General features: G+C 43.8%; 1 protein-coding gene across 1 annotated transcript in view; it reads right to left on the minus strand.

Annotated features, from left to right (window-relative positions):
• ACSL1 (acyl-CoA synthetase long chain family member 1) overlaps positions 1-14,069 on the minus strand; it is a 57,533-nt gene that overhangs the window by 7,730 nt on the left and 35,734 nt on the right. Inside the window, exons 10-14 of the mRNA XM_065405332.1 lie at positions 13,841-13,914; positions 11,600-11,677; positions 7,904-8,038; positions 7,031-7,165; positions 5,935-6,030 (exon numbers count right to left, since the gene is read on the minus strand). Coding sequence (XP_065261404.1) covers positions 5,935-6,030; positions 7,031-7,165; positions 7,904-8,038; positions 11,600-11,677; positions 13,841-13,914 — 518 coding nt within the window. The remainder of the gene's footprint in view (positions 1-5,934; positions 6,031-7,030; positions 7,166-7,903; positions 8,039-11,599; positions 11,678-13,840; positions 13,915-14,069) is intronic.

Consider the following 14,069-nt stretch of genomic DNA (forward strand, 5'->3'; position numbering starts at 1 on the left):
TTCAAGTGCTGGTTCCTGTGTATATTCCACAAGTGGGTGGTTGGTAAGCAGTATTCAAACAGGAGGAGGATGCAAGGATTCAGTTGGTATGGATGTCTAACACTGTTGATATCAGAGCTGCATCTGCCAAAGAAGGCTGAACTAAGAAGTAATTCTTTGTAAATGTGCGGATGGTGCTCCAAGTAGCTACCTTACAAATGTCTGGTATTGTAATATCTCAAAGATGCAGTTGAGGTTACTTGTGCTCTTGAAAAGTGGGCCCTCACCCCATCTTGGAGAGGAATACCTGCCAACTGAAGACACTGAATAATGTATCCAGAGAGTCACTTAGAGTGTCTCTGGACTGAATGCAACCGTGCTGCTATAGCAACAAGTAGTCTGTGTTCTCCCAATTAGTTTTGTTCTTTGCAAATAAGAGTCAAAGGCCAAAGGCCAGTCTCATGTTGAGGGAGTGCAGCTTTTTTTGTGCTGGAAGCAAGAGGTTTGTGGAAAGAATACTGTTAAGTAAATATGCTGGTTCATGTGAAAATTGGTTAGGTTAGGATGAGTTTCAGGTTGGAGATGAAGAGGGACTTTAACTCTATGAAATATGGTGTATACTGGGTCAGCCACGAGTGCTCCCAATCTGCTTACCCATCTGGCTAAGGTGATAGCAACTAAGACAGCAACCTTCATGGAAAGGTGAGACATGGAACATGTAGCCCTCAGTTCAAAGGGTGGTCTGGTAAGAGCTCAGAGTACCAGGTTTAGATCCCACTGTGTGTGCACTTCATCACTCATGGGAAGGTGCTAATTAGGTCTTTCAGAAATCAAAGTTGTGGTAGGGTGAGTAGAGAGAGCAGCCCTCTGCTGGAGGATGGAAGGTGCTTATTTCTGCCGGTGGACCTTCAACAAGCTAATAGAAAGCCCCAACATTGAGGGGCAGGAGGAAAGGACAACATTCATAAAGGTCAAACCAAAACTGTCTGGGCCAATTGAGTGTGATGAGGATCCCCCTGGTGCTGTTGTAGCAAGATTTCCCAGAGAACCTGGGTAGCAAAGGGATGGGAAGGAAAGGCATACTGAGATAATCCATCCAGGATAACAAAAAGGCATCTCCCCTGGAGTCTCTGCCTCCTGCTGCTCTGGAGCAGTAGAAATTGCATCTCTTTGTTTGGAGGCAAACAGATCCCAAGATGGTGTACCCAGGGCCGGCTCCAGGCACCAGCGAACGAAGCAGGTGCTTGGGGCGGCCAAATGGGAAGGGGCAGCACGTCCGGGTCCCTCCCTGACCGAAGGACCCGCCACAGAATTGCCGCCGAGGAATGAGGTGGCGCGGTTGAGCTGCTGCCGAAGTGCCGCTGATCGCGGCTCCCCCCCTTGGGGCGGCAAAAAAGCCTGAGCCGGCCCTGGGTGTACTCTCACTGGGTGAAGATTTTGGTCATGACATTTATAAAAGTTTCCCATTTGTGGTCTGCAGAGGAGTGCCTGCTGAGATTGTCCCCTAGAGTATTCTGCATACCTGGTAGGTATGTTGCTGAGTGTGATGTGGTTCTTGATGCACCAGTTCCATAAATTCCTTCCTCTATGTATACAGAAATCTCACTGCCCTGTTTTTATAAGACATCAACATCAGACATGATTATCTCGATGTGATGTTACCACATAAGGGGGATGAATGCATTACAGGCTTCTGTCACCTTTAGCAGACAGATATGCATTCTGGCCTCCCATGAAATGCATGTGCCTTGTGCACTGTGACTGTCCATATGGATTCCTCATGTGTGGGTGGGAGAGATGGGAGTCCTACCTGCACCTATTCCCCATTTTGTCTGTTATATGGCAGATTGACCTTTTACAAGACTGACTACTACCATGAAATAAATGTTATCCTTGTCCAGTGAATAAAGGAGACCAAAGCCAGGCCCGCAGACAACAGAGGCGGAGGCTGGCAAGTGGCGTTACATATATAAATATGGCCAAGCAGGGAAAGACAGACCCTGATTGTGGTGCGAAGTCTGAGGGTGACTGGATTTATCAGGCTGCCGGCAGCCTGAAGTCTGTCTATGGGGAGGTAAGCTTTTCCCAAGGATGAGTCTAGGGTCACTCCTATAAAATCTATATTCCTTGTGGAAGTCAAAGTGGACTTGCTTTTGTTTACATAAACTTCCAATGATATCAGAAGATAGAGGAAGAATGGACCTCTTGGCTTGATCTGCCTGTTAGAAGCCAGTCATTCAGATATGGGAAGATGGAGTAGATGTTGCATCTCATCTGGATCGCTACCACAGAGCAGACTTTCATGACCACCATGGGTTCTGTTGCTAGCCCAAATGAGAGTATTCTGAACTTGCAGTGCTCTTGTTCTACCATGAATCTGAGAAATGTTCTGGGGGAGTGGTGAACATCCACATGCAAGCCTTTTTCATGTCAAGGGCTGCAAACCAATGTGTTCTCCTCCAGGGAGGGAATTACCAAAATTTTGATATGCAACTAAAGGTATTTCATTGACATGGAGACCAATTCTCAACCGATCCTCAGTTTTTCTTAGGATCTATAGGAAGTACAAGCCCTTCCATTGGTATCAGGGTGGCACTTCCTCTATGCTCCCCCCCCCCCCCCCCCATCTCTGGGCCATTCACATTCCTACAAAGGATGTCCCCCATGTCAATGGTCCCCAAGAAGGGAGTGGTAAGAGACTGGGAGGAGAGAGAACTCAATTGTGTAGCCCAACTGGATGGATTTCTAGTACCCACTTGTCTGTTACTTCACAAACAATGTGGAGGCAGTAAGGCAGCTAACAAAGGTTTGGGGGCAATGTGACATGTGTCAATATGGTACATAGTCCTCAGGCATCCCATCAAAAGAAACCTTTGGATGACAGGTGAGGCTGGGCAGTGGTTGTAGAGGTGGAGGAAGCTGCGTACCTGGGTCTTTGAAACCTTGGTTGTCTGTGTGGTAATTTATAAGGGCTTTTGTGATAAAATGCCTGGGGGGGGGGGGGAATAGGATGGGGCAGGAAGGAGGGAAGATGTCTGGGTCTTTAGGTTTGCTTGTGGTGTTGTCTTCAAGGCTGGGGCCCAGAGAGTGGTGGGTTGTCCTGGATGCAGAGAGTGGGAAGGGGAGGGAAAGAGGACTGGTCAGTCTATTTGAAGAGATCAGGATTACCAGAGGGGCCTTGCACTTTGATTATTCTGAATCTCCTTGGGGAATCCCAAAGAGTTAAGCCACAATTCAGGCTTCATAACTACAGCTGTGGTGATGGCTCTAGATGCAAAGTCAGCTGTGTCTACTGCTGCTTGAAGGTCTCTCAATCACCAACCAATGAGAGCTTGGAACTGAACCCTGTCTTCCTGGGGAAGTTTGTCTCTGAATTCCAGAAAAATCATACTTTGCTAACAGTATTTGCTAGTTAGCAACTCCAATTGGAGACTAGCTGATGAATACCCTCCTCCCCAAGAGGTCAAGGCATTTAGTGCCTTTGTCAGATGCAGCAGACTTGGTGCTGTATCATGGACCTCTCTGTAGCTGCCTGCACCACTTATGAATTGAATACTGAGTGGGTAAATAAGAACTCCACCCCTTTAGCTGGCATGGAAAACACTTTTCAGGCCTTTCCAAGATAGGGGTACAGGAAGCAGGGATATGGCACAGAGACCCATGGATTCCAAAATGGCCTCTGACTGGGAGAGACTCTACTGGGGCCAGAGGGTTGTAGAATGTCCAGTAGACCATGTTGTGTGTCCTAGACCTCCTCAAGAGGTATCTGGAGTTTGACTACCACCCTTTAACAGTTTTTGACACTGGGTGTAGTCATCAGGCAGGGGAGGGAATGATGGAGTAACTGCCTCATCAGGTGAGGAGGATGACATCCATCAGGACTGGTGGATCCAGTTTGACTTCTTCCTCTGTGAACTCTGACAGAGCCAATTGATATTGGCTGGGAGGAGGAGGAGGATCGGTGAGATTCTTGCACAGATCCAGGTCATCTCTTACATGAATCCCAAGGAGCCCAGTAAGGCCAATACGAAGGATCAACCAGCCACCTCCACCCCCAAGGCATAGGGTACCTACGGCATCCCCTGGGTAGTCATAACAAGGAGAAGGAGGATGCTCCAAGGCCTCCTATGGGTTCTGCCTGGGCTTGATTCCCCCTAGGGGAAGGCTTGGCTAGAGAATTGGTATTTGTCCAGTGAAGAGGTAGGCTCCTGTTCCACAATTGGAAGCATGCTCTGATTTGCAGACACAGAAGGGTAAGAGCCTCTTCTCCTCAAAGTGATTTCTGGTGTTTAAGTGTCAAAGGAGGACCAGGCCAGATAAAGAGGGGGACTGAGGATAGGAGAGTGAAAATATCTTCTGGTAAGGTAAAGTTTTCAGTCCTTACTGGACCAATGGACACTACTTGCCTCAAATCTTTGGTCTGAGGTGTAATGGGGCTCAATGTGTACCAGGTGTGAAATAAGCATACGGACCAGCACTTGAACAAATTGGATTTGGCAAAGTTTGGATCCAGAGGGAGTTTTTTCTGAAGAAAAACGCTTACTCCAACAGACGCTATTTCATAGGAGTAAAATAGGTGTTTGATTTCCCCCACCCCATAAAAATTCTAGATGGCATAGAGTAGTAGTGGTACAGCTTCACTAATTTTCAGAGGCCCTGGACAGTGCTATCATGAGCACCTCTATTTTTTTGTGCATTAAATCTTCATTCTTAGAATGAGTCAGAGCCACAGGAATCCTGCATCCTCCCTTGTGTCGTCTCCACATCTATCTGCTGCTGACAAGTTCTGTAGCAGAACGACGAAACACTGAACCCAACTGTTCATGTAGCCTGGTTAAGAATGTTTTTGCTGACAGCCAATTGCCAGCCAGCTATAGTTCCACATAAGCTGAGGGGACTATACTCCTGCCACATTAGCCAGTGTGGTTGTACACTACATGGCATTCCCTTCATAGATTCCAAGGCCAGAAGGGACCATTGTGGTCATCTAGTCTGACCTCCTGTATACCACAGACCATAGAACTTCCCCAACTCTCCTAGAGCATACCTTTTAGAAAAATATCCAGTCTTGATTTAAAAAGTGGTCAATGAGAATCCTCCACACCCCTTGGTAAACTGTTCCAATTGTTAATTACTCACTTAAAAGAAATATGCCTTATTTTCAGCCTGAATTTGTCTAGCTTCAACTTCTAGCCACTGCATTGTGTTATACCTTTTTCTGCTAGACTGAAGAGCCCATTATTAATTATTTCCAGTGCCAAATAGAGGTTTTTTACCTCTATTCCTACTCACGATTCTCATCTCCAAGGACACGGGGGTTTGTGTGTTTTAAACTGCCAGCCTTCTAAATGCTCCCAGAGTTAAATGGGGATATTTCAGCCTCACATGGACACTAGTTACCCAGATCCAACTGAAGTGTGAGATTTAGTTAGAGTATACACCAGTTACAAGGAAACCGGGCCAGAATTTTAGATCCAAGAACTGTCATTTAGAAGAGTGACTTGGAAACTGGTCACATTTGATATGGAGTGGGGAAAGAGAAAGAAAAAACCCATGGAATCTCATGCCACCATTGGCATGTCTTTTCATAGTACAAAGACACCTTAAGGGTGCTGCTAAGGATACTAAGACACCAGAAAGCAGTTGGATGATCAGAGAGTCTAGTGATAAATGCAAGTTGTGAATTCTGAGATATATAGTTTATATGTGTCTTTCTGCCTCAGCCTTCATGTACAGTTCTAAAAAGAGTCATTAGGCTTTACTCAATGTAGTCACTACCCAGAGTGCTCCATTGCTAGAATGTATTGCATTAGAGCTAATTCACCAAAATAGCAAAATCCTTAATAGAGCTCTTGTTGCAAGCTCCTAATGAGTATATTTCCAGCCAGTGTTTAGTACTGCATACAGTGTTCAGACATGTATGCATGCAATCTGGTCTCTGAAACCTGAACTCACCTGACAACCAAGAGCTGCTCTTAGGAAGGTTAGTACATTTGCAGACACAGGAGCTGCTCCAGTGATCATTAGTCTTACTTTTCCTCCCAGACTTGCCTAAAAAGAGACAGACAAGGTATTCTGGACACTAACAGCATTTTAATGAGAGATTTTCAGAAGTCGTCCTCCCACCCCAATAAGAGTCACAAGAGAAACCATAGTGCTGGGCACTCATGTCTAGTTTTAAAAGGTATCCTGTTCTAGAAGGATGAGCTAACTTTTTCTTGACTTGCTTTATCCTCAAACTAAACTCAGTTATTTGCAGCCATTTTCTGCAATCACTACCCACAAAGACCACACTATGCTGTTACTGCATCTCTGGCACAGACAACTGAGTCTACAGAGCCTTAAGCCATGTCCCCCCTGTGGGATTTGGCTTTGCAGCAGTCCTATTGTAGGGAGGATGGGTGTGAAACTGCTGATTAACCATGCTAGACAGAGTTACAGTATGGAGAGGGGCAGTCAGTGGCACAGGTCATCATCATCTATGATTAAAATGAAGCACCAATACCAGAAGTACAAGCAAACAGCTTACTTTGAGTTTCACATGTACACATAGGCTCTTGACTGGCCAAGACATCCTTTACCCAGACTGAAGGGAGTCCCAGCTAATCACTCCCTCATTCATATTGAGCGATTATAGTCTGACGCCTACAGCTCAGTTATAAGAAAGTGCTTTGGATATAGTGATTTCAAGGTCACTAGATGCATCAAATCTCTTAGGATGTTGAGCACTCAGCTAGGATGCTGGTAGGAGTTTTCACAGCTTCATGCACTTCAGAGAGCCTAAATAATCTATTAGAGAAAGGATAGTCAAGTGGGATTACTGAAGATTTGAAGCCTTTGTACAGCACATAGCTATCAACATGTATTGTAGAGAAAAGAAAGATTACTCAGATATTCTATGCTATTTGTTTGCCTGTCTGAAGCAAGACAGATTTGTTTCAGGAGAATCTATTTCATAATGTTTCTTTGCATAAGAACTAGTAAAGGAGTAATCCTCCAAAGATTTATAACATGAGAATTTGTGTGTGAGCAGAGAGAGTTTCAAGCATACCTGTATTTTGTGGAAGATCAGTTTATCCCACAGACTGTTCTTTCTAATTATGCCACTTCTAAGTTCTGCTTCTTTCCTCTTGGAAGCAAAGTCCAGGATCCACCTTTTCAGTGAAGTATTGGCTTGTCCAAAGATCTAATATGAATGAAATTAAATCTTGTATTAGAAAGTTCATAGGACACTGTTCCTTCATTCTTATGGCAAAGCACAAAGTCTTTTTTTTTTTTATGATAAAGTATTTTATCCCAGATGTGAGGCCTAAGATATAGAGAGGCTAAGAGCTTGTCTGCATAACTATTTAATTCATAGTAAGATCAGGTGTAAATCTACCATGCACTAGCCTGATTTGCACGAAGTATTCACATGGACTCTGCTGACATGCACCAGCGGTTCGTTAGTGTTGACCTACCCTGCTTTGAAACAAGGTTAGATCAGAGTACTCTGAGTAACTTATGGTGCACGTCAGCAGCATCCACATGAATATTTAGCACACATCAGGCTAGCATGGAAGAGATTTATGCCTCCGCTTGCCATGACCTAAGTGTTTATGGACCTAAGCCCTAAGCGATTTGCTCAAGGCTACACAGGAGATACAGCTCTACTAGTGACTAAAACCCAGGTCTGACTCAGTCTGGTCTCCACCAGAACATGCTGCCTTTCTAGGGATATCTAACACAGCCAACCATTAACCTAAAACTCTAAGGATTGAAACTATAGTTAACGGTATTGTATATGCAGGCATATGTTTTAGAAGTTAATGACCCATCCAAGGTTTTGGTGGCTAGCGAATCCTACCCCACTATTGGCACAGCTTTCTGAAAGTGGTTTTCAGTTTAATTTGATCAAGTTTTAGCTTAATGCTACTAGACTTACTTTGTCAAACATCCGGTTCAGCAGTCTTGGTACTACAGGAAATACAGTTGGCTGCAGTGTTTTTAAGTCATCCATAAGTAGTCTGATGTCCCCCTGGAAGAATCCTATCCGAGCTCCATGGCAGAGAATCACACACTGTTAAGATAGTAAAACTGCTTTTAGTACATGAGCTATAGTTAAAGAGATACATTTAGAGCAAGTTAAACGGATGATCCAGTATTTTCTCTAGTCTTGGCAGCTTCCACCCCACCCATGCTAAGTCCATCTTAAGTCTTCCCAATTGTTATAGGGGGGCTGAAGTGGTGGTAGTGGGAGGGAGCCTCTGGAAAAGTGTTTCATTTCAGGGTAGGACAGGAAAGATGAAGCACCAAGGGAGACAAAGCAGTTCATTGGGGAATTTTCATCATTGGAGATTTTTAAGAGCAGGTTAGACAAACCTGTCAGGGATGATCTAGATCAGGGGTAGGCAACCTATGGCAGGCGTGCCAAAGGCGGCACACGAGCTGATTTTCAGTGGCACTCACACTGCCCGGGTCCTGGCCACTGGTCTGGGGGGCTCTGCATTTTAATTTAATTTTAAATGAAGCTTCTTAAACATTTTAAAAACCTTATTTACTTTACATACAATAGTGTGTGTGTGTGTGTGTATATATATATAGAAAGACCTTCTAAAAACATTAAAATGTATGACTGGCACGCGAAACCTTAAATTAGAGTGAATAAATGAAGACTCGGCACACCACTTCTGAAAGGTTGCCAACCCCTGATCTAGAGAATACTTAGTCCTGCCACGAGTGCAGGGGACTGGACTAGATGACCTCTCAAGGTCCCTTCCAGTCCTATATTCTAAGCTGCAGAGGCAGGCCAGGGACCTTAAGACAGTGGGATAAGGCATGGGAGGAGCCTAGCAGCAGAAGTAAACTACAGTGTCTGGAGAGCACTGGCCAGGTAGGCAAGTGGTGGCAGGGATTGAAAAGCAGGCAGTGGCAAAGCTATATTTGTGACTACAGGAACTCTAGACCCATCTATTAAAATACTGAAACCAACTATGAAGCAGGATGTCTGTTCCCATTTACTTGGCTTCCCTACTGTAGGTCAAGAAATTCCCATGTCAGTCAGACTGAATGTGCTACCTTCCGTGCAGACAATATGGAGTCTCTGGTCTTCACCACTTATTTTATACTTCTGCATTTTGGTTTACCTGCCCCTGTTCCACAGGAGGATGGATTGAAGGGGGTGGATGGTAGAGGTGGGCCTGGGACAATTCTGGCAATAGAGGAGAAATGCCTACTCTTCCCCTTTCCCCTCCTTGAGAAAAGCAAGTTCACTCCCCCCCCCCCCCCTTTTGGGCTAAAGACAGGGAAGGAAATAGGAAGACTACATTGAACCCTCTGTTTTCCCTCTCAAACTATAACAAGGTGTTGGGATTAATCTCTATCTGTATGTCTCCCCTCCACCCCCCTGAAGTGATCTCCCTACTGATTCTTGCCGTTTTCTCCATACCTTCTCTTAGGCTATTCTCTATGCTTTTCTTTCCTTGTCCTCAGATTTGTCTTTGTTCTCTTCCCCCACAATATAGGCTCAATGTCCCTCCCCCCACACCCATGTTCTGCTACTATATGGCACATTCTTCCCCTGCACATCAGTTCAGGCAGAGTCACCAACCATCTGCATATGGTGTCCGTGCACTCAGCCTGCCAAAGTTCATTGGTCTACAGTTCTTTCAGGTGATGAAAGTCTGCAGTAGCTAGAGTCTGCTGGGATTTACAAGACTAGCTTTTCAATATGGACTGAGCACTGACACAGGTGCCAAGAACAAGGCAATCCTGTTTATTAGAAATATCAGTTCACCTCGGGGGGTGGGGGGGGAAGAGAGGTCACTCTTCACCAGTAACTGAAAGCCCTCTTGTTTTCCCTCATTATGTCCTCTGTACCCTACCCCAAATGCAGAGTCCAGCAAGAGTCTGCTGCTAGCTGTCAGGGTCCTTCCAGTTAGAGTGGTACCCTGTGATTTAAGGAAGGAGAGGACAGGGAGAAGCAGGCTGCCAGGGGAAGGAGGAAACTCTTGAGATTAAGACTGTAGGTCTCCTGATGGCTGCTGCACATTTTACCCAGCTTAAGTCTTAGAACAAACTGGCAAACGTATGTTCTTTATCTTTTTGCAAGCCATCTGCTTATGTTTCTTACTTCAGTGGCTTCTTTTAGAGGCCACCCAATCTTACTCATTCCCTACACCATCCTGAAGCGAGCAAATGTTACAACTATTACTACCACATACCACAATGATTATAGTATATTAGCATAGCTAATTTGTCTTGTCATTTGCTTACTATTCAACTTATTTCAGGTGATATACCTGCAATGGATGGCATGATATTTTTTCCCCATAACTTTTCCCACTTGCTGCCCCCAGCCAAGTGAGCAAAGGATTTTAAAGACTGTTGGGCCAAGAGCAGCTGTTTTGCCTAGAATTATACCTTCTCATGATTTCATTAATCATTCAGAGTGGTGTGCTATAACAGGGCTACTATTAGTCAAGTGGTAGCTCAAGGAGCTGCCACATGTGTAATCAACATTTGACTCCAACACTGGCAGGAACAAATGAAAGTCTGCATTCCCCCTAGCACAAGAGATTCAGTTGTGATGAATGGCTGCATAGGCAGTTTATGTAGCTTATGACTGGAGGTGGTAACAGTGACCTCATTCTGGAAAAGCTTTCCAACTATTGAAGTAGTGGAGTCAAATAAGTACACTGACAGCACCACAGTTAACCTTTCCTATATCTGAAATTGGGAGGTAGACTAGGTTTCAATCTAGAGATGTTGGATGCATGGTCCAAGTGGAAACCCAATTGCCTCCCACCACTGTGAAATTTGGGTTACAGAGCTGAATTACAAAATTTCTAAGCTCCAAATTATGTTTCCTTAGACAAAAGGAGGAGCGCTAGAAACTCAAAGCCATTACTTTGAATGTAGTTAGAAGTAACTTAATGAGCAATCAATGTGTCGGTCAAGATTGCTTTAAAGCAGAGTACTCTAGGTTTCTTACAAATACCTGGACTACATAGCACTCAAGTGCAGGTTTTTATCCCGCGAAAGATCTGTTAACATCACAACTTCCTATCTGTCTGGTTAGCCGCTTACGTCTTGCAAAATCATGAGTATTCTGAAGCCATTACAGATTGCTGAACTAGGAGAAAGCCAGTGTACTACAGAGACAACCAGTTCAGAGAGAGTTTGCTCTAGCAAGGTGGCTGCTACACTTTAAGTGATGAGAATATAAGTGTTGGTAGACTTGAGTTTCAAGAACCACTAGTCAATTTTACAGTGGTAATAGCCTCTTCATAGTGAATCAGTTCCACCCACCCTCAATTCCACCTTTGAGAACTCTTCTCCCCACTCCACTCACATCATAGCAGCAGCACTCCCAGCCTTTTGCACTCTAAACATTAAGACCTTTAGAGTTAATATTGCAACTAAATAACCAAGGGAAAAGCCTTAATGGTTGTGTTAGAGAAAGTCATGGCCAGTGTAAGTATTTTGAAAGAAGATTTAGTGCTCCATTATATAGTTCTTAATAAACTTATTCCTGAAACTACCTACTTTTCAGTAAAGCTAAAGCTCACAGTTAACGGGGAAGTGAAACGCCCAATACTCACATTATCCAGACAACAATTTGTTTCCTTCAGACACTTACCTGGACTAGTCTTTCAAACATGTGTGCAAGAGGCAAAAAGGAAATGTGTGTGTCACTGGGGTTCAAGACACATGCACTCTGTAAAAAAAGTGAGATTTCGGAATAGCAATGTCGTACATGCAGATTCCTACCTCCACAATTCTTTCAAACATATGGGCCAGGGGCAAGAATGAGATCAGAACATCTTCTGTACCAGGAATGATTGCTTTCTGTGAGGGAAACGCCAAGCAGGATAGAGAGATCAACTTAAATCTTCACAGTAATTACAATTTGTAGCACAAAGGCTTATTGCAACACTTCTCAACTCTAGGGCACACCCCAGACTCCAAATTTATTTTATTCGTAAAAGGTATGCTTGGCTTTTACATACTTTGACCAAAGTCCAAAATAGCATAGGGATGAGACTTTTGACACAAGTGTTAGATTTGAGGGGGGGGGTTTGGATGTTAGTGTTGTGACGTGTACAGCAGTCATTTCTTATCCTACAAGGATAGAGGAAGTCACTTTTGGGACAATTAAGAGTAGTCAAGTGCTCAGAAGATGTACACGTTGAAAAGAACCAGATTAAAGCGGTGTGCCATGGGTAGGAAGAGACATTGTTTATCCCACTCGGAAGTTTTTGCCCAATCTACCATAAGTAGACAAACAGACTAATAGCTAGCTAAAGCACAGTAAGCAGTGGTTCTCAACCTTTCCAGACTACTGTACCCATCTTATGTACCCCAAGTTTCACCTCACTTAAACTACTTGCTTACAAAAATCATACATAAGTGTCACAGCACATTACTGAAAATGTTTCATTTTTACCATACAATTATAAAATAAATCAAAGTACAATATATTTCAATTTCAGTGCAATACTTGAGCCTGTTTTTCCACATGCAAGCCTGGTCTGAAGCATGTAACTTAGCTTCACAGGGCCCACTATAGCATGGGGCCCTGTGCAATTGCCATTCTTGCATCCCCTAATGCCAGTCCTGCACTTGTAGCCTCCTAAACCTGTCAGGCAACCCCACCCCACCCAGGGTCACAATCCCCAGGTTGAGAAACACTGATCTAGATGAGTTGAGTACCCCGGGTAGACCTCTGCATATCCCTGGGGTACACCGACCCCTGGATTGAGAACCACGGAGTAAACAGGCTTTAGTCAGTCTGCACCCTAAACCAAAGATCTGCACCCAACAGCAAGTATGAACAGTTATGCTTCTTGCAGGCTCATCCACTTGCTTCTCCAAGGGTATGGACCATAAAATAACTTTAGCCATCCTGTTTCTAACTCAATGGGCCAGAGGCAAAGTAGTCTCCAAATTGGACTTGGAAAATTAGAGAAAGCTATTTTATGATCTGCTCTAGAGAACCAGTGGAAAAACATACTACATAATTTAATGGAATTAGTTTTACAGCCTGTTATATTGCAAGAGAGCAGCAGAGATGAAAGGAATATGGGAAACCACCTCATCTGACCCTTTTTCAGGATTTGTCTTTACTAAAAAGAGGGTAGGCGCCTAGGCTACATCTCAAATAGCTAAAAAGCATTACCCCCACCTCTACATTAGGAAAAAGTTTGAACTGGAATTAGCTCACGTGTTTAGCTGGAGCTAAACTAGACTGTCATTTTTGTAAATGGAGACAAGTCTTCAGATGGGGAAGTTCAGGGTATTGTCAATTGTTCAACTTGCACTACTACCCCAGACTTAGTATAATTAGCTCCAAGATGCCTAGAAGGACTTTGCTTCACCTTGACACTAGTTTAAGTCACTGCAATAATTTCTACACAGATCAGTGTAGGTGTGGGGAACCCATCTGTCAGAGGGAACGACATGAGAAAAATTTATGCTACCAGATTTTTGGCGTGAGTCTAAATCTTGCAGCTTTACCAATCTCTTGCCTTGGAAGTCACTAAATACCAAGCTGCCAAATCAACCACAGACCAATGGATTAAGCAATAGAGACTGATTTGATATTTTATTTTAAGGTTTTGGGGGATGGGAGAGCAATTAGCAAACGTTTCAGGAATTCAGTGTGTGGAGTTGCCAATTTCAGGACAGCTGTCTTATACTGGTGAAGTTTTGATAAGATGGGTTCAAGTAGTATCAGACAGACTTTAGGAGCCTAAAGAATTTAGTGAAATAGTGTGTGTTAGATATTTTCAATACCATTTCTTTCTGAAAAGGCTTTCCTTCTTATGGGCTAAGCCCTAAGAGTCCAGAAAACTTTGAGTGACTTAGCCTTTAAGTTTACCTCTGTAGCTTTCACAAAAGCTGAAGCATTGCTCACTATATTTTGATGAGTAATCATAGCTCCTTTGGGGTTTCCTAAAGAGGAAATAAACATTAAAATCCAACAGTGAAGGGTTTATACACATTAAAATATCAAGTGGAGATAATATTCACTTTATCACTTACCTCTAGGGAAGTCTAGAAAGGGCTTTAATGGATAGATGCACAACACTTAAAACAAAGGCTAATTG

This window comes from Emys orbicularis, chromosome 5 (assembly GCF_028017835.1).
Source record: "Emys orbicularis isolate rEmyOrb1 chromosome 5, rEmyOrb1.hap1, whole genome shotgun sequence".
Classification (NCBI taxonomy): domain Eukaryota; kingdom Metazoa; phylum Chordata; order Testudines; family Emydidae; genus Emys; species Emys orbicularis.